At 39.0% G+C, this 20,312-nt stretch overlaps 1 protein-coding gene across 1 annotated transcript; it reads left to right on the top strand.

The window, feature by feature from the left end:
- Positions 1 to 2,334: 2,334 nt before the first annotated feature.
- On the top strand, positions 2,335 to 16,524 carry LOC122167588 (protein-glutamine gamma-glutamyltransferase 6-like). Its single transcript, XM_042832269.1, has 13 exons — positions 2,335 to 2,341; positions 4,463 to 4,636; positions 5,609 to 5,848; positions 8,072 to 8,190; positions 8,811 to 8,939; positions 9,043 to 9,223; positions 9,458 to 9,593; positions 11,300 to 11,403; positions 11,482 to 11,724; positions 12,964 to 13,281; positions 14,169 to 14,326; positions 15,245 to 15,369; positions 16,374 to 16,524. The coding sequence occupies exons 1-13, from the start codon at positions 2,335 to 2,337 to the stop codon at positions 16,522 to 16,524; spliced, it is 2,085 nt and encodes a 694-aa protein (XP_042688203.1).
- The last annotated feature ends 3,788 nt before the right edge of the window (positions 16,525 to 20,312 follow it).

The raw sequence follows: 20,312 nt of genomic DNA, 5'->3' as shown, positions 1-20,312 counted from the left end.
CATTAGTACATCATTATATTGGCTGCATAACCACATAGCTACAGGAAGTTGTACAAATAGCCCACAGATTTTCTCCTGATGTTCCTTAAAACTTGCAGGAACAAAGACCAAATGATGGAAGTTCAAGCTCAAGGACAGACTTTGACTCAGAATTTCAACTTCTTTTTAGATGAATGAAAACAACCAGATTCAGGTGAAGTCAAGCAAATTGCACTAGCAGAAATGACAGAATCTGGTGAACGTCTAGGGGAATTAAAGAAAGGCAACACCCTTCCCTTGCAACACTTCACATGTGCATAAAGTTAACACATCTAATTAAATGTGTGCCTACTGGGATACAGACTCGTAGATAGGATTCTGCAATGTTTTTGTGGAACTTATACTTTCTAGAAAAGACTAGCAACAACATGAGTTTAAGGTGCAATAAGGCTAATCTGAGGTCATGATAGCACAATACACAAACAACAAATTATTGAGGAGGCAAGAAAAATGTAAGTTTAGGTTTACACTGGAAAGTTGGAAAACTGAAGGGCAATTTCAAGGCCACGAAACTACGGAAAAGAAGGAATAAAATATTTTTACTATTTTGGATGATAGGTGGGTGGAACTGAGCTAGGAAAAACACCTGTGACACTATTAAGTCATTAGTCACATAGGAACCATGACCGCTGCATTCCAAAGGGATTACAAAAGTGGCTGCTAATGCTTTGGTGTGGTGAAGGTGTCGACCGTCAGGTGCTGGTTTAGGATGTAGGACACTATGAAAGTTTAGGATGGCTTGGTGAACACCACAGTGGGTACGTCACAAGAGGTAAAGGAGGTGGATGCAGCCGAGACAGAAAAAGTGGTGTGAATTTTAATTGCCTATGTGAGTAGTAAGGAAGTAGAAAGGAACTAGTCATGCTCCAGAGGGAGCAGTGTGAAGCGTCTGAAGCAATCACTGTAAGTACTGAACACCTGAACTTAAGAACTGGTTGATGCGGTTCATCACTAGGACTGTGTGTGAAGATCAGGTAACATCAGAGGCTTGTGGCTCTTATGGTTTCCAAGGACTATGAATTAAGGAGAAGAGAAAAAGACTAACTAAAGCAGCTCTGAAAAGCAATCAAATCCATTCAAGGAGACTCCTGGAACAAGTTCTGAGAGCCTGAATATCCCAGGAACTTCCAAGAAGAGGAAGGACGTCTGAATTATAATGTAAGTGAAAATATACACTGTCATAGCAGATACAGTGCTGCCAAGTATGAAAAGCTTTAGTGTTTTTCTTTCAAGACTGGACAGGCATGAAAGTCATATAAGTACTCTTCTAGTTTTCATGCTATCAAAGCCAAGTTTCACAGAAAGATGTGACAAGCCTACACATATATATATATACATATATATGTATATACACATATACATACTTATATATACATACATACACACACGTGTGTATATGTATATATATTTAAATAAATATAAAATATGTATATACACACATATATATATTTAATTTTAGAAAAAGATCATAATTTCTGCTTATTTTCTATTTTTTGCTGTAATTTAAAAATTCAGATTAATTTCTTTTTTTTTTTTTTTTTTTTTTTTTTTTAGTCTTTACTGAGCACTAAACATGATCAGTGGAGATGAGAAATTTAAACATAACAATTATTAACTGCATGCTTTTTAAGTAAATTTTGAAGTTTGCACTGATAGAAAGTATTCGTGGTTAATAATTTGGGGTCTGGGTTTGTGGGTCTGTTTTGCTTTTTTTTTTTTTTTCTAAAGAAAATTTCTGTTTAAATAGATAATATGGAGCTGGCTAACAAAACATGTAGACATATATTTGTTTCTAGTGGGAATTTATCATTTCACCTAGGGCAGGGGGCACGGTCTCAAAACCAGAAGTCACATTAACCAACCTGGAAGTTAAGTCATCAGGAAATGCCTCTTTTCCTTCATATGGTTTGTATGTCCCACCACACTCCCTATTTCCTCATCCCCGAAGATAACTTATTCGTGGCACACCCATTATTCTTTGTAGGAAGTTCTACTCGTCTTGGAATTTGGGAGAATGCATTTCCTCTGAGTAAATAATTTTGGTATCTCCTCCCGTAATTACACCCACATTGTACAGGAACATTGGCATTAGACATACTTCTATTATAGCAACTAATTAATTCATTTGACAAGTCTACATGTATTAATAACAGCTGCTAAGTACCTATTCCTCTTCGTGAATTTCAGTTGGCGGTACACAAAGATTGCTGGGTTTCTTCGTTTTTTGAATAGCGCAAATTGGACGCCCTTGAAGAACAAAGTAGAAGGCGTATGCAATTCACATAAGCTGAGGGGATGGCAGGTGAGTTCTGTGCGTCAGTTGCTTCCCTTCAGGACTGGTTACTTATGATACATGCCCTGTAGAAATCTGCACAGTTTTTTTTTTTTATTTAGAGGAAATTTCATACTACCATTTGCAACTCATTTTCAGTGTCTTATTGTCATTACCAGGACTGTCTGAAAATTATTTTCAGCTTAACGGGAGTTGTTTTTGTGGAGAGAGAAAAAAAAAATTCCCATCACTTCAAAGGCATCACACCTAAATCTATATAAACTCTATTTTTAAATGCTTTTTCAAAAACATTCTACTTTATTTTGTATGAAGAAAATTTGTGTAATCCAACATTAGCAAGCTGCGAGCATGAACTCTACAGATGGGAATTCAAAAAAGCCTTAAAACCCTAGTAATGACAATATCTCTGCTTCCTATTCACCAAAATCAATGTTTATCAGTGTTTATCAATGTTTAAAATAATGACTGGTGATCTGGACAATTGGAAAGCAGTACTATCTTTTATTCAATTGTGGAAGACAAGTTTTCAAGTCAATTTTTTTAAATGTTGCTTTGCTAAATGCTTAATGCAGTTGACATCCCAGAAATGTGTGATACTGTTTCTTTCAGTTTGTCAGTGCTTACTCACATTACTTCTTTGTGATGTCAGACTACGAACAAAATACTCTTCTCTCTTGAATTATTATACTTTTTTTTTTTTTTTTTTTTTTTTTTTTTTACAGATTAAGGTAGATTTTGCTCTTAATCTTTCTTCAAAGTTTGTATGTTGATTGTATTTTAAGATGCAGCTGTATTGTTTCAGATCTGACTTAGTACTTTGTTGCTGTGCTATATGGTACAATGTATGGTATGAGACAGAACTGGAAGCTTGTCTGAAGATCTCAACCATAATACGGCATTGTGCCACAGGCCTTAATCCATCCTTTCCCATTTTGAGCGTTGCATTGAAGCATGAGCAAGAGAAGGGAAAACATTCCTGCTAGGAGAATCATATGCATACTTGCTTTTATGCTAGTATATATATATGCTTACTTACATAATGCACGTATTCATTAAGCATATATGCTTCGATGCTAGTATAGCTTTTAAGGTGGCAAACACTGCCTTGTGGATTTTATACAATAGACTGTGATAAGAGTATGTGTGGAGGGGGCCACTTGTCATCAAAGAACTCCAAGCACATTAGAAGTCATCAGAATTAGTCTAGGACATGATGAAGGTAAAACCTGCTAGAACAGTAATCCCAACCATCCACTTGTAATTTTGGACAGTGCTAAGCTTAGCCAGATGACTTTCTGTGTCAAAAGATCCAGTGTATTATAGAATCGTTTGAGCTGAAAGGAATCTTTAAAAGCCATCTGGTCCTACTCCCTGCAATGAAGAGAGACACCCACAGTTTGATCAGGAGCTCAAACCCCCTCCAGCCTGATTCGGAGTGTCTCCAGAGATGGTGATGGATGGGAAACCTGTGTCAGTGCCTCACTGCCCTTATTGTAAAAAAAAACATATTCCTTATATTCAATCTAAATATCTCCTCCTTTGGTTTGAAACCATTTCCCCTTCTCCTATCACTACACACCCTTCTAATGAGTTTGTCCCCTTCTTTCTTACAGTCCCCCCCCTCTGGATACTGCAAATGTGTCCACAAGTATTTCTTATTCATTCTTTAAAGACAGATCTTCTCTCACTATGCATCTTTCCATACTCTAGTCCAGATGGCACCAAAATGTAAGCAGGAAAGGTAAGACAGACATCCTAACAGACATCTCTGGAAAACTGAAACATATATGTTGAAAAGTGGATAGTGTAGATAGTAGCCACTTCATTTGGTGCTGACTTTGGAAAGACTGTAATTTGCTTCCATAAACTTTTCAGTCAAAAAAACAGCATAAAATCTGTATATAGGTACTAGGAAGTATTTGTTATCTTGGTGTTTGTCCAGTAACAAAATACAAGCACAATTCTTCTGTTATTAACAACTAGACTTCATCAATTTAGTTGACCATCTGCTCTTTATCTGTCCTTCTTCCAATAAAAGATAACTGCTCTTGCCAATCTCATCGTTCTACTTGGCAGGAAATGAGTTGTTCTCATGCTGTCAGCTTCTTAATATTTTCTCTTAATTTACAGAACTGAAACCAACACATATTAGCTGGCAGCCTTCAGTAAATGCAAGCGCACACCATACTGACAGATATGCCAACACTGAGCTGACCGTGAGGCGTGGACAACCCTTCACTATTACTCTGTACTTCAACAGACAAAAGTACCCTGGGGAGAGCCTAGCCTTTGTCACTGAAATAGGTAATGCTCCCTTAGATTACTCCACACTCACAAAGCTGTAAGCACTATTCATTGTAGTTTCCCCTTATTATCACAGAATGGCTTAGATTGGAGGGGACTTTAAAGATCATCCAGTTCCAACCCCCTGTTGTGGGTTGGTTGCTACCCACCAGATCAGGGCCCAGAGCCCCATTCAACCCAGTCTTGAATGCCTCTGGAGAGTTCAAAGCCATTCCTCCCCGTCCTATCAGTATCAGACTGTAGAAATATTTGGTCTCCTTTTTGCCTGTAAGCTCCCTTCTTGTACTGGAGGGCACAATGAGGTTTCCCTGGAGCCTTCTCTTCTCCAAACTGAACAAGCCCAACTCCCTCAGCCTGTCCTCACAAGAGAAGTGCTCCAGCCCTCTGAGCATCTTCATCACCCTTCTCTAGACCCACTCCAACACCTCAACATCTCTCCTACACTGGGGACCACAGGCCTGGATGCAATACTGCAGGTGGGGCTTCATGAGGGCAGAGTGGATGGGGACAGCCCCCTCCCTGCTCACTGTCACCCTCTGTTGATGCCACCCAGGATGCTATTGGCCTTCCAGGCTGCAAGCACACACTGCTGGCTCACGTCTAGCTTTTCATCCAGCAGGACTCCCAAGTCCTCCTCCAGCAGGTCTGCTCTCAGAGCAGACAGACGCTACTCTGTGCGTATCCAGGTTTGCCTCAACCCAAGTGCAGCAACTTACACTTGCCCTTGTTAAAGCTCAAGAGAATCTCATTTACCCAATTCTTCAGGGTGTCCAGGTCCCTCTGGATGGTGTTTCTCCTTTCTATTTTGCCAACTTGCTATTATGCTTAGAGATGCAAATTTTCTTTGTGCATTTCTAACACTTCTTCCCCCCACAATATGTTCCTCCGCGTGGAACCTTTGTAGCCTAAGTGTGAGGTTAATACTGAAGTAACCCTTTAGAATGTAAACTAATTGCCTCATCTTTCTGGCAGGACCAGCCCCCTCAGAATCCCATCGTACAAGAGCTGTATTTAACCTCTCTGAGGTGGGAGCAAGTGGCTGGAGTGCTGCCCAGGGACCCAGTGAGTCTGGACATATGACCTTTATAATATCTAGCCCAGCTAATGCCATCATTGGACGATACAATCTCATCCTCCAGGTAAACTCAGGGAACAAGATCTTCTCCAGATTCCTGGGGCAGTTTGTGATTCTTTTCAATCCTTGGTGCCCAGGTAGGTGCTGATGACTTTTCTCTTGAATGCAACTATCTATTAGCTTGCTCCTTCAAGCTGGCTTTCTTTGGGTTGCTATATCTCAGCTATGCATTCACAGATCTTGTTTCACTACATTAAAAACGCACCACTTTCTCTCACCTTTTTAATGAAATGTGCTCTATGGGATGACTACAGACTGTCTTCAGGACTGAGCAGATCGCATATTCTGTAGATGAGAGCTAAGAGACTTTCATTTGCACATGTACATTTCAGAAAATAAAGCAAGCATACAGTAATGCCCTTTACTCACACCAAAATCAAAGTAATACTGCTCTTGTATATGTTATCTGCAGAGATAGTAGCCCATCTATCCTTATAAAAACTGATAGAGGACTAATGTGAAGACTGGTACTTCCCACATCTTCTTCACGGGTTGAAAAGGGCCTTCTCTTGCTGCTCACCTTTTTAATTTCTGCAGCCTCAGCATGCTGCAGAAGAAATGCAAATTCCTAAACTCAGATTTTGCAAATACGTAACAGAATCCTATATCCTCTAAGATAACAGAACCTATATCACTCTAAGGTTAAGAGAGCTTGTAAGACAAGATAAATTGTTGCCAGATGATAAAGTAATGTCCTTATAATTAAAAACTAATGATTTTGCTGAAAAGCCCTCTGGATTTACCTGACCATGCAATGACCACTGCTAAACAAAAACAAGTATCCTTCAAGTAGGATGTGGCTAAATAAGTTCCTGCTCCTGAGAGACAAGAACAGATTCAATTTGAGGATACATTACCACTATAGGAAGTGCCATAGTAAAAGGGAAATAGAAAAATTATGTTCCCTGCAAATGACTGTAGATACATTTCCACGTAGGAGCTTAGTCATTAAGCTGGAAAAGACAGGAATTAATTCATACACTGTAATGTCTGTAAATGAATACTTAAAGCAGTCAGGGTTTCAGATGGAAATCATGAGGGATATGGAAGTACTTACAGGTCAAATGATGAGAACCAAAGTAAAATGTCCCTGAAAAGACAAATGCAATCTAAAACTGTCTAAGAGGAAATACCTCCTCAGATGTATACATATTAATATCACTGCACCAGAAGCTAATGCGACCTCACTTGGGCTATTCTTTCAGTTAATCAATCCTGAACAGAAATTATGGAGTATAACATGTTTGGAGCAGCGTTACTACCATGACTGAAAACACAAAAAGTCTTTTGGATAGGAAAAAAACTACTTAAAAATTTTTAGTTTACCCAACAGGAAGCAATTAATTTCACAGATTACATTTCTAAAATAGATACAGAATTTGGAAACAGGAAATTCCATCTTCTAAGAATGGTAAAATAAACAATAAACTTATTAATTCATGTATGAAATGATGTTTTAATATTAAATGTCTTTACAAAACTTTAATAAAGGGAAATCTCTCCAAGATTGCAGCCTCAGCCATTCTGGGATTCTGACACAATCTTTTTACTTGCAGGAAGGAAGGGAAGGGAAGTTCCCTTAGGAAGGTAAAGAAGTTGACTCAGTAGAACAAGAAAACTTTTATAAATATTTTCTTAAATCCTGAAGTTTCTGAAAATGATTTTCAATATTATGATATTAAACACAGAACCAAGCAGACAGTACTACATAAAGAGAGAACAAATCAACCTAAAAATCTGTGGGAAGCCAATGCTCCTGCAGAAGCTACACACTGTCAGAATAGGGCAACCAATGAGTAGCAAAGAACAGTTCAACAGGCTTTCCTAATAACATTCTGACAGTTGTTTGGATCAGGCAAGTCTTTGTTTGAGACTTTTAAAACAAGATGAACATGACTGGAAAATAAAGGAAAATATTATCTGCATGATTATTTTCAAATGTCTTTTCTAACTACTCCAACAAAGCATAAAACTCCAGAGAGCCAGCTGGAACTTTTTCCATCTTCCCCACAAAATTGAAACAAAGACAGGCAACACTTGTATAATACCAAAAGGCTATACTAAAACTGAGGAAAACAGTCACAGTAATAATGAATATATATTTTTTTCCTTCCACCAGGACATATACAATAACAAGGAATTTTCACTGAACTGCACGTGTCCAGGGAGTTATAACACTGAGATGTGGTTTTCCAAATAGTAAAGCAAATTCCACACTTCAGGCCATGATAGAAACACTTTTTAAAGGTTGCAAGTTTCCCCATTTTTAAGTGTAAAAGCATGTACAACTTGGTTTTCAGGTGATGATGTCTACATACCTAATGAAAATGAGAGACAGGAATATGTTCTAAATGAAAATGGAATTATTTTTGTGGGCAATGCAAAGTACATTGAAGCAAGAGGATGGTACTACGGACAGGTAAGCTGTAGAAACTTCATTTGTCTCCAATATCATTTTAACTTACCATTGTTTGCTTCTTTGATAAGTAATATATATTTATATGCAAACTGGACAAACCTGGCCGGCTCTGCCTGTGGTGTGCTCGCTGTGTGCCTACCATGACTTTGGCTTGAGAGCTTAGCATAGCACTGCAGCTAGTGTTGTCTTCTACAAGTACTGTGAGCTCCATACACATTTTTAGAGCTTATCTGTGAGCAGAGTATCCACAGTACAAATGAAAATATTTTCATGGGGCTCCAAGACACCCATTGTTTTTAATGAAGTTACAACCGGCTAGAAATGACACCAACATAACTCCAGGGAATCCAGTAACTGCAGACAGAATAAGCTTGCCAGTTTCAGTTTTACAGAAGTAATTTCTTCTGATGGACAAAGGCACTACACCAAACTTAGGGTTTGTTTAGATATCCTTGGCTTTAGCCAATACTGTAGTGTGAATTGCACACTACTGACTTTATTCCTCACTGTCCCTATAATCTTTGGTCTGGAATACCTCAGAAAGGAGGAACTATAGTGGAATCTGCTCTGATCACGTTAGCGTAACTATTTTCTTAAAAATTCCTCCTACCTTATCACAGTTTCAAGATCACCTCCTAAACATCTGTCTCACCATGCTTGATCTGAGTCTATACTATCGTCAGGATCCAGCTGTTGATGTAGCTCGAAGAGGAGATCCTAAATATGTGGGTCGAGTCATTAGTTCTATGGTAAGAAATGGACAACTTACTCTATACAAAAGCAGAATGCATTAGTTACCCTATGTATGGTATATTACACACAACTGCTTTTGACTGTTCTGTCTGTTTTTAGATCAATGGAAATGATAATGATAACGGAGTTCTCCTGGGAAAGTGGCAAGGAAGTTTCCACTCACATGAGAATCCATCCAGATGGGATGGCAGCGTAGTAATCCTCCAGAAATGGCGTCAGGATAACTACAGGCCTGTTCAGTACGGCCAGTGCTGGGTGTTTGCAGGTGTGATGTGTACAGGTAAGCACCGAGGGTAAAGGACTGTGGTGAAACAGAGGCACTTCATGACCTCGGGTTTTTTCAAACCTACAAAGCAGTTAATTCTATAAAAAGGAACAGTGCTTTGAAGGCATCCTGAAGAATCAAATATTTTGATAACTTTTTTTTAAATCTCAGACACATAATGTATTATAATCTATTACAAAAGTGTTGGGTTTTTTTGTTTTGTTTTTGTTTGTTTTTAATGTATTTCAGTTCTGAGGTGCTTGGGGATCCCGACTCGTTTGGTATCCAATTTTAACTCTGCCCACGATGTGGATAGAAACCTGAGCATCGATAAGTACTACGACAGCTCTGGAAAAAGTCTTAATATCAGCAAGGATTCCACATGGTAAATATAAGTTTTTGCATCTCCCAATACCATGTAAAACTATATTCCATTGTTCTGGGGAAACATTTACTTCAAACAAACAAAAAAAAAAACAACTTTTTTTTTTCAGTCCCGTACATCAAACTAACTGCAACTTTCATAAAAACGTAAAATGCTTCCACTGACAATATACCAGATTCAAAGTCTCTTACTGACTCTTAAGCAGCCTGTTTGTGATAATGCAACTCTGTACCTTCCACATTCTTGACTAGTTTACTGCTACAATAACTTTCTTTCATCGCACATTCAAAGCTTCCGCTTCTCAGCTTTGAATGTCATCCTCCTTAGGGAGCCTCCCCAGTAAGATTTTCAGCACTCCTTTAGATAGCCTTTCACTTTACGGGAAAAAATAAGAGATAATTCAAATACAGTTTGCAGGTGGAAGAAAATAAGGTTATCAGGGGAAGTAAACAGAGATTCAGTAAGGGAGAATCATGCTTGATCATTGGTAGCATTCTGTGATATTGGGACTATCTGGATAAATGAGCAGAGGGCAGTAGATGTTGTCTATCTTGACTTCAGCAGGGCTTTTGACACTGTCTCTCAGAACATCCTTCTAGTTAAGCTTAGGAAGCGTGAAAGAGATGAGTGGGCAGTGAGGTGGACTGAGACCTGGCTGATTGGCAGAGCTTGGAGGTTTGTGATCAATGGTGCTGAGCCTACTTGAAGGCCTGTAGTTGGCACTAGGTCTAGTCTTGTTCAACATATCCACTGGGGACCTGGATGAAGGGACAGAATGTTCACTCAGTGTTCACTCAGCAAGCCTGTTGATGATACAAAGCTGGGAGGAATGGCTGACACAGCAGAAGGTTGTGCTGCCATTCAACAAAACCAGGACAGGCTAGAGAATTAGATAAAGAGGAACCTTACAAGGTTCAATACGGGCAATTTTAGGGTCCTACACCTGGGGAATAACTGTGTGCATCAGCACAGGTTGGGGGCTGACCTGCTGGAAGAGAGTTCCGTAGAGAAGGACCTAGGTGTCCTAGTGGACACCAGGTTGACCATAAACCAGCAGTGTGCTTTTGTGGCTCAAGATATCCCTCAAGATATCATTTAAAAAAAAAAAAAAAAAAAAAAAAAAAAAAAAAAGTGGTCGGCAGGTCAAGGGGAGTTCTCCTCTTCAGTGTTACTTCTAGTTCAGAAAGTCCCTAATTTTCTGACTGCTAGAAACTAGGCATGTACATCAGGGAAAGGATCACTATGATCACATGCTGTTCCTAGATTTTTTCTAATCACTTCCTGCTACACACAACTACAGATGAACCATTCAACGTTATGAATAATTTGAGTGTAGCTGTCCCAAATTTCTTTTTAACTTGTAGCCCTCACATCTGAAGGTTACCAAGCTCAATCCCCAAACACTGTCCATATCCAAGGCCTAAATCTTTCCTATTACCCCCAAAGTAAACTGTTCAGTTCTGCATACTCATTGCTTTTGTTCTCGTTTTATTAGAGAGGCCTACAACTCAACAGCAGGCAGTAAGTCTGTACTTCATGAAAAGCAGTGAGCTGCTGTAAACAGACAACTTACGTCAAGTCTTATACAATCTTTAAAAAAAAAAAAAAAAAAAAAAGACAAAACAACAATTCCCTGCACCTTTCAATCTTTGAGCCTCTATGCCTCTATGTTACTATGCTTTCTAGACATTGTACTCTGTCTCTAGGGATTATCATGTCTGGAATGAAAGCTGGTTCATTCGCCCAGATCTGGGAACACGATACAATGGATGGCAGGTTTTAGATGCGACTCCACAGGAACAAAGCAAAGGTAACAGTGTAATGACTTAACGTTCCTTCCCCAAACTGAGTACGATTAACCAAGTTTACACTTTTTTTCATGCCTTAGGATTATTCCAGTGCGGCCCTGCATCTGTTGTAGCCATCAAAGAAGGCGATGTAGATCTGGATTACGACACCTTATTTGTGTACACAGAGGTGAATGCTGATTGCAACAGATGGATTGTATACAATGATGGAACTAAGAAAAGAGTTTATTGTGATACTGAAATAATCGGCAGGTTTATCAGCACCAAAGCTGTTGGCAGCAATTCCCGTGTGGATATCACTTATAACTACAAATATCCAGAAGGTAGAGTTTGTTATCATAACTTATGCCTTTCTGAACTCCTGGGAGTAGGATGGGTAGCCTGTTTAGCTTGGGTATTTCTCAGATTCCTTTAGAAAACATTTCTGTTGTCAGACTATTTTCCTAATACAGCAAGTATTATATTTCTGTTTTTGTGTACTTGCTAGCATCCTTACTATGACAGACACTAAATATATTTCAGTCTCTCACACAAAATCACAAAATGAAATATATACAAAAAATAGAACTCTGTGTTTTACTAGCAGAGGCAGACAAATCCAAATTTTCAAAAGAAGTCTTAGAATCCATTGATTGTAATACTGGAAGTTGTTAGATTAGTAAATAGTAACACTCTCCTTTACCTGGCAGGGAGGTGAGGACAACCACCAAGTCTCTAATCAAATACGTTAAACTAGTCTTCTAATTCTAGACATCTATCCCCTTATGACCACACTCAGTTTCTCTCAAATAAACACTACTGTGTCCATTCCAACTCTTCATCTTTTCTTTTTGAAGACCCCATTTTACCCTGCTCCCATGAGTGGTGACTCAGCCTTCCTGTCTGACTTATTCACCAAACTATGCTCTCTTGTGCCATCAGCTAACCAGCTGTTATGTGTTTGCACTCTCTGTAGACTCAGTCTTCACAGTACTGGATTCTGAAAACAAAACAGTTGGGAAACAGGAAAGGCAGTACGTGTCATTCATCTGTACTTAAGAAAACGAAAGAGCAACTGTTGAAAACCACTTAGCTATATGTTTGCAGGAATATTTTTAGATGCCTAATTTCTGAAGGGAGATGTGTCTTTAAATAAGAGTTAAGGCTTGCTGCTCAGAGTCAGTGGCTGTATTTGAGTACTTCCCTCTGCAAGGTTTTAGTGCAAGCACATTTAATACAGAGGCTGGTTACCATCAGATTAGCAGTGACACCTACAACGCTACTGCGTACTCTGATCAAAGAAAAAGAAATCTTGCACACAAAAAAATCCACCAACAAATGCATGACATTTCATTTCAGTAACTTACTCACCTTGTTACATTATGTTTATTACTTTCATGAGAAAAAAGAAAAAGACTACTAAAAATATGAAGAACTTTTAAGTATTTCATATTTCTAGGCAAAACAGAGCTGAGACCCTTTGTCATTCTGATAGCTTTTACATAGAGAAGGCCCAAAGGCAAAAAAAAAAAAAAAAAAAAAAAAAAAAGTATGAATTTTACTTGGTTCTCTTGTTTAACCAGGTTCTTCTGAAGAAAGAAGAGTTTACAAAAAGGCCTTGGCCAAGATATTTGGATCACGCATTACAGAAGGACACACCGCTTCCCCACATGAAAGATCTTCAGACTCAATGAGAAACCCTGGGATCGCTGGGAAGTTCAAGCTGGCTGAACCTCCAGTGTTTGGCAAAGACATTAACCTCATCTTAATTCTCAATAACCTATCCACTGACCACAAGACTGTGAAAGTGGACATCAGTGCGTCAAGTGTCCTGTACACCAGGAGAGCAGTGGCAGAGATCCTGAAAGCAAACACCTCTGTGGATCTCGGTTCTAAGCAAGGTAACTGCTAATAACCCCAAGGAGCATTTCTACAGCTTTTCTTAGCCATTAAAATGACCTGAAGGCAAACAGAAGGAAGAAACATTGATATAATGTCCATATCAGCCTTACAGTACATTGACCTATTCCATCTCCCAGCAGCACTGTTATGACAAGGTTTTACACAATATTTTTCCCTTTAAAAACTTGCACTAGTTCAACCAGGAAATGAAGATTTCGTGAGTTGTTATAAAGAAGGCTACATCTATATTAGAGCACCAGAAACAACACAATGTCCCTGTTTACTGCAGGGGAGTTGGACCTTTCAGGGTCCCTCCCAGCTCAAACAGTTCTATGATATATGTGCCCACGATCATTACGATACATATAGGAACACATCTTACTCTATAAAGGAATTAAGAAGCCTGTTGTATAAAGATGTTTTTAATCTCCAGGGGCTGCAGAGATTAACACTCCCCCCCCTTTCTCATACACACACCCCATACACAGCAGAAAAGTAGTAGGACTAAGACAATAAGTAGCTGACTAGAATGCTTGAAAAAGATCTCTTGAACAAGCTTTCTTCTTGACTGAAGTTAACAAATAGGGTATAGAGAGAGAACAAATAGTTATATGCCAAATAGTAGAAACTCACAGGGACAGATATCCAGTGAAATGCAGATAAGAAAATTCTGCTTCAGGCCCAAATCCTCCATTCCAAACTGTAAGGGTGAAATGAGCTCTTTAAAGCAGACTCTGCAGTAGAAGGAAGTGCACAACTGGCCGCACAAGGAAGAAATATACAGACCCCTGCTGTCTTATCTTCTGCTCTCTTTCATAATTTCAAACACTCACTTTTCTTTAGTATTCATTCAGAATGTAATAGTTCATACATGTTTGAATTGCAGAGAAACACATCCGGTTAAAGATCCCTTATGCTTACTATGGGAAATACTTGACTACTGACAAAAGGATCCAAGTCACTGCTTTGTGTGAAGTCATGCATGGGGTTAAGCTGCTGGTGGAGAAGACAATCATTTTAGAGGACACAAACATTATCATTAAGGTAAACAATTCTGTTACTGATACCCTAAATAGACAGAAAGAACTAAAGGGCCTTCCTGAAGCTCAGTATTTAAGATGAAAATTTGAGTATAAATGCATGAAATTTGACTGCAGTTCCAGCTGTTGTTCTAAAAGTTTGCCTGCTTAATCTGAGAAAGTATGTTTTCTCAAAATGGCAGTGTATGAGAGAGACCACTTTGAATCTGCCTTGTTACCATTCTTCTTTCCCAGTCACGTTCCACACCTTTGATTTTACAGGAATTGTTTTTGTTCCATATTTATTCCAGCTATTGGCAAGTGTTCAGATTGCCTTCAAACAATTTTGACTTCTCCCAGAGTAGAGTTAAACCCTGAATTCTAATCTACATCAGGGCCAGTTTATATAGTTTTAACAATTTAACCCAAATTAATTATGTGACCTGAAATAACACCAACCCAAATATCAGACAGATTTAATGATATGTCTATGTAGTCAGTGCTCTATTTCACTGAAGTGGTATGAAAAAAAAACCAAAACAACATTGTATGCAGCTCAAAAGGTAGAATTTCTTCTCAGAAAGAACAGTGATGCAGTGGTACAAGCTGCCCAGGGAAGTGATGGAGTCACTGTCCCTGGGGGCGTTTAAGGAAAGGGTAGATGTGGCACTTAAGGACATGGGTTAGTGGGCAATGTTGGTGGTAGATGGATGGTTGGAACCATGACCTTGGAAGTCTTTTCCAACCTTAATGGTTCTATAGCACTCTTTAGCTAGTCCAAATCCAGCTTCAAGTATTAGGAAAGCATACCAACCATGGGTTAAATTTCAATACTCTCACCAATCTCATTCATCTTCAAACATAAGAGATGCTCTCCTTATAGTTCAACTGAGACTCTAGAAAAGTATAAGTAAATAATGGGAAAAGTGTCTTTGTCATTTAGATTCCTCATCGGGTTGTAGTGAACAGAGCTGCAACTATAGAGATCTCCTATGCCAATCCACTCCCTGAACCTGTGGACCGCTGTGTTCTCCTGGTGACTTTGATGAATCAGCAGGTCAAGATACAGTAAGTGAAAGCATTTACTCATTGCATGATCAACTGCATGACCAACTGCATGATCAACTGCATGATCAACTGCATGGTTAGTTTCTCAGTTTAAAAAAAATCATGTAAATTCTCATTTCTGTGTAATAAATATTCTATTTATTAACACCAAAATGCTACCAAATAAATACATACTGAGAATGAATGATTTCTCAACCATGTATTATCTTTCTACCTAAGAACTTCTTCAAGAACTAAAAACTGCTAACAGCATTCTTGGGAAAGCATGTGCACACATTCTTTTGTCTCTCTGTTATTTCTTTCATTGTTTGGCTTTTTATCTACAATACCCTCCATAGTACTAAAGTAAGTCTGAGCTAGAGTAAATAAGCAGGATAGCATCTTAGCTCCCTTTGTTTCAGCCCAAAAAGAAGTTGCTCTGCTCTCCTTCCAAGTAGGAGAAAACTGTCTTTTCAAAACTATGAGCAGAAGTGTTCTATTACCTTTTCTTATTTTTTACCCCAACCCTTGGACACTTTTTTATTTTTAAAACAAATTCACTCAGTGTTGAGTATTAATTACCTAAAGCTTGTTTTATTATAATACAGCCTGACTTTCTGTGGCTCTGGAAATATTTGGACATGATAACTCAAAATATGGAAAATAATTTCTGGTCATCAGGAAAAAAAATAAAACCATATTACTGGCACAATGGATACGAGTTAAGCATCATCAACAGACCTTTAACATCAGTCTTCCCATTCCAATTTTCTGTGCTGACTATCCAAACTTGTATCTAGTTCTAACACAGAAGCATGAAGTAGAGATTCAAACCTTAATCAGTGTGTTCTAGACTAAACTGCAGTACTGGCTTCTCTGCCCCAAACCCCAAACAACTCAGTGAACACAGCGCTGGGTCTTCAGTAACCCATTGGTGTCCCAGCTATCGTGCAGTTCTGCTTCTTGGGAATCTCAGGAAAAGACAATACATGTCTGAATGAAATTATTTTTTGTTTTGTTTTCAGTCTAGCACGACTGGCACCAAGGGAGAGATCAAGAATTTATTTTGAATTCACACCCCGCAGGACTGGGCCCTTACAGCTGCAAGTAGACTTCTCTTGTGACAAATTTTCACATGTTAAGGGCTTTGTAACCATTGCAGTAGCACCTGCATAACACGATCGAGTCAGTCTCCTATTTCAGCATTATCACAACAGGACTTTCTTCTCCAAATAGGGAACAATGATCTCTCATATTACAATAGAGTTAAGTTCTCTGCTTTTACAGCACTTCATTATTTAGTCTCTAACTGTACTTCCTTTTTTCTTTTTGTCATGACATCTAGAGAAATAAACCTTCTTTCCTTGTATAGATAGTTTCACTGTTACATTAAATCTACTGATTGCATTAAGCTTCAGATTTTGACTTTTCCATCAAATAATTAATGCAATCTCTTCATAATCTCATTCTAGTTACCAGCAATAAATAAAAGCTATTAAAATAACTGTATTCTTTTGTAACGAAACATACATTACATGAAAATATTATGAGAAATCACAAGACTGAGGAAAGTTTCTTTTCCTATATTTAACAAGCTTCTTACATTACAAAGTGGATTTCTTCCTCCATTGCTCAACATCTAGTGATACCTGTGACTTTGTGAATGGGGAAAAAAGCCAACAAAGACTAGGAAAAGTCTTCCCACAGCCTGTGGGCACAGGCCTGCAATGGAGCAGACAATTCACATACATATTCAACTCAGTAATGTCACCAACTCCCAGGTAGCATGAAGCACAGGAAGAGACTTGCGTTAATATAAAAGCTCAGTAACATGAGGTAACTAACATTTTTTTCCCACCACTTTGTATGGTCACTAGACACAAAGAACATATTTATCATCACAACACAACACAAGTTGTCCACAGGCAGAACCTGCTCCACACTTCTGTCACAGTGTTTGCATACAGATGTCTCTTTTGAGAGCTCCTGATCCTATCAATGCCAGGCATCAGGCCTCACCCAAACCACACTTTCAAATGGAATCATAGAAGGGCTTAGATTGGAGGGGACCTTAAAGATCACCTAGTTCTAACCGTCTGCTGTAGGCAAGGTTGCTGCCACCAGCTCAGGCTGCCCATGGCCCCATCCAACCCAGCCTTGAACACCTCCAGTAATGGGAACCCACCACCTCTCTGGGCAATCTGTTCTTGCATCTCACCACTCTCTGAGCACAAACTTTCTTCCTAACATCCAATCTAAGTGTCCCCTCTTTCAGATTAAAGCCCTTGAACCCTCGTCCTATCACCACGTGAAAGTAATCAGTCTCCCTCTTGCCTATAAGCTCCCTTCATGTACTGGAGGTACAATGAGTCACCCCACAGCCTTCTCTTCTCCAAGCTAAACAAGCCCAACTCCCTCAGCCTGTCTTCACAGGAGAGGTGCTCCAGGCCTCTGAACATCTTCATGGCCTTCCTCTGAACCCACTCCAACAGCTCCACATCCCTCCTACACTGGGGCCCCTTACCTGGATGCAGTATTGAAAATGGGGCCTCACAAGGGCAAAACAGATGGGGACAATCCCCTCCTAGCTCACTGCCAGCTCTCTGTTGATGCAGCCCAGGATACACTGGTCTTCCAGGCTGTAAGTGCACACTTTTGGCTCACATTCAGCTTTTTGTCCAACAGGATCCCTTACTCCTTCACCATAGGGCTGCTCTCAAGTCCTATTCCCAGTCTGTACATGTATCCAGGTTTGCATCAATCCAAGTGCAAACAAGCCATCAAGCCTCTCTAGGGATGGATAAAAAATATGGTGCTCACTCAATTGTTATTACTACCTGGGCTTAGTTTGGATCTTTTCAATACAAATTTAAGCTGCAGAAAGTTGATTTGCCTTTTTGGTTGCATGCAATCTTGATATGGATCTGGAAACAAAAAAAGAAAACAGAAGAGACATTAAAAAGGCACAAGGTAGAAGAACTAAGGCAAGGAAAATAAGGGATCACTTTTTCCCACTATCCTAACCTATCCTAACCTATCACAGTCTATCGAAAGTATGCAATAAATGGTGCACAACATCCTCTTGGGACAAATTGGCAGGGAACGTTTCTAGATAAGTCCTGGCATGAGATGCAGGACAGAAGAACATGACAGCTTAAAGAGCACAGAAGTGCCTGTAATTACAGTGGGTAGAGCTTATGGCAGAAAACGTGATGCTCTGCAGCTTCCTCCTGAGTCCAGCTCAAGACACCACGCCAAACAGCTACAGAGAAATGTAGAAGTATTAAGAATGCCAAACTATAAATAAAAACGAGTAAAAGTAAAGGCAGACACTATTCAATCCCCTATTCTTCATAGAAACCTCTGATGCATAGGTGACTGTGTAATCACACCCTCCCAGTGGGCTGTATGGCTCGTAATGCAAGAAACACTTATTACAGACAAGCACGTCAGGAACAGATAATGAGAAAATCAAGGGTCCATATGCCTCCAAGAAAGACTCTGTTATACCAAGTGATTTGTAAGACCTTCAGGCAGGTCTGTCTTTTTCATAAATAGATTATGTTATGCAAAGTCACGATGCTACTGAGTTACAGTGACATTACAAATCTGTGCAGATTACTGTACACTCCATGTTGTAGAATATGTATATGATATTCATCTATATCAGGCCTTCTGTTCATGCAGTCTCCAGAAATGTAAGCTGACATAAACACATCTGACCAAAATGAAGTTGGTCAGAGGCACTTGCACAGACTGCATAGAGATGAGGCAGGTGCCCCATCCCTGCAGGCATTCAGGGTCAGGCTGGACGGGCTCTGAGCACTGGTGGAGCTGTGGGTGTCTCTGTTCACTGCAGGGAGTTGGGCCAGATTGTCTTTAAACATCCTTTCCAACTCAAATGATTCTATGATTCTAGCTTTCCGCTGACTCCTTAAAGACCATTTTCTTTGTTTGATCCAGTCCGGAATGTTTTCTTCTCTTAGTAGAGAAGACACCAGGATACTGATTATAATCCTTCCTCAGCCATTCACCAGTTCTAAATAGTCATAATTAGATCCAATATTGTGCAATTATATCAGCCCTAAATAGATGCTTATGTAGGATATTACTAAAACAACAATAACTTGCAACCACAGGTCACACCCTGCTTTATATAAGCTGTAGCTTATTTAGAGGGGTCAGTACCTTAAGCCTTTCATTACTTATGCTGGTGGGAGAGGATTCAGAAAGTTGCTGCACACTTTTGTAGCCATAGCCTCAACTACCCAAGTGTGGAAAAGAAGAAAGAAACCTTATGGCTGGTAAGTTATTAAAAAAAAAAAAAAAAAAAAAAAAATAGTTTAATAAAAAAAAAAAAAAAAAATTATTTATTTTAATAAAAAAAAAAAAAAAAAAAAAAAAAAAAAAAAAAAAAAAAAGATAAAAAATAAACCATAGCTTGATTGCTCCAATCATCACTCTTCCAATACAGATAAGTGACATTTGCTGCAGAAATAGGATAAATTACATCTCATTGTTCTTGGAAAATTAGCACTTTCTAGGTTACATGCCTTTATTGATTAATGTATTCAAAATGTATTTATTTGATATAATGTATCTTGAATGGTATGTTGGTTGTTGTGTTTTGTTTTGTTTTTTTTTTAACTCATGTAACAGAAAAGTAGAAAAAGAAACTACTTTATTTTTTTTAAGCCATATCCATTAACTGCTCTACACAGTGCCTCAGCAGCTTTGTTGGATAGAGGTGCAAGCATCAAACTGCCATACAGAAATGCTGGGCTCTAATCCCTTTCTGATACCAAAATGATCAATGGCCTCACAAACGTCATTTGATGGCCTCCAGACCCCATATCCCCCTCACAGCCAAGCAGTTATGTCAGCCTGTGTGCTCCTTGGTGGAAACACAATCCTAATATCTATGAATTGTATTTCACTGGCTCCCATGCTAATTGAAAAATTCT

The sequence above is a fragment of the Centrocercus urophasianus genome, unplaced genomic scaffold, assembly GCF_019232065.1.
Source record: "Centrocercus urophasianus isolate 14NV4802_14NV808 unplaced genomic scaffold, USGS_Curo_1.0 seq_38, whole genome shotgun sequence".
NCBI classification, from domain to species: Eukaryota; Metazoa; Chordata; class Aves; order Galliformes; family Phasianidae; genus Centrocercus; species Centrocercus urophasianus.
Note: the sequence above shows the minus strand (reverse complement) of the source record. Positions and strands in the feature narration are given on the sequence as shown.

Coding starts and splice junctions, on each gene's coding strand:
- LOC122167588 (XM_042832269.1), top strand. Junction 8,191..8,810: donor GAGGATGGTACTACGGACAG/GTAAGCTGTAGA, acceptor ACCTTATCACAG/TTTCAAGATCACCTCCTAAA. Junction 9,594..11,299: donor ATCAGCAAGGATTCCACATG/GTAAATATAAGT, acceptor CTCTGTCTCTAG/GGATTATCATGTCTGGAATG.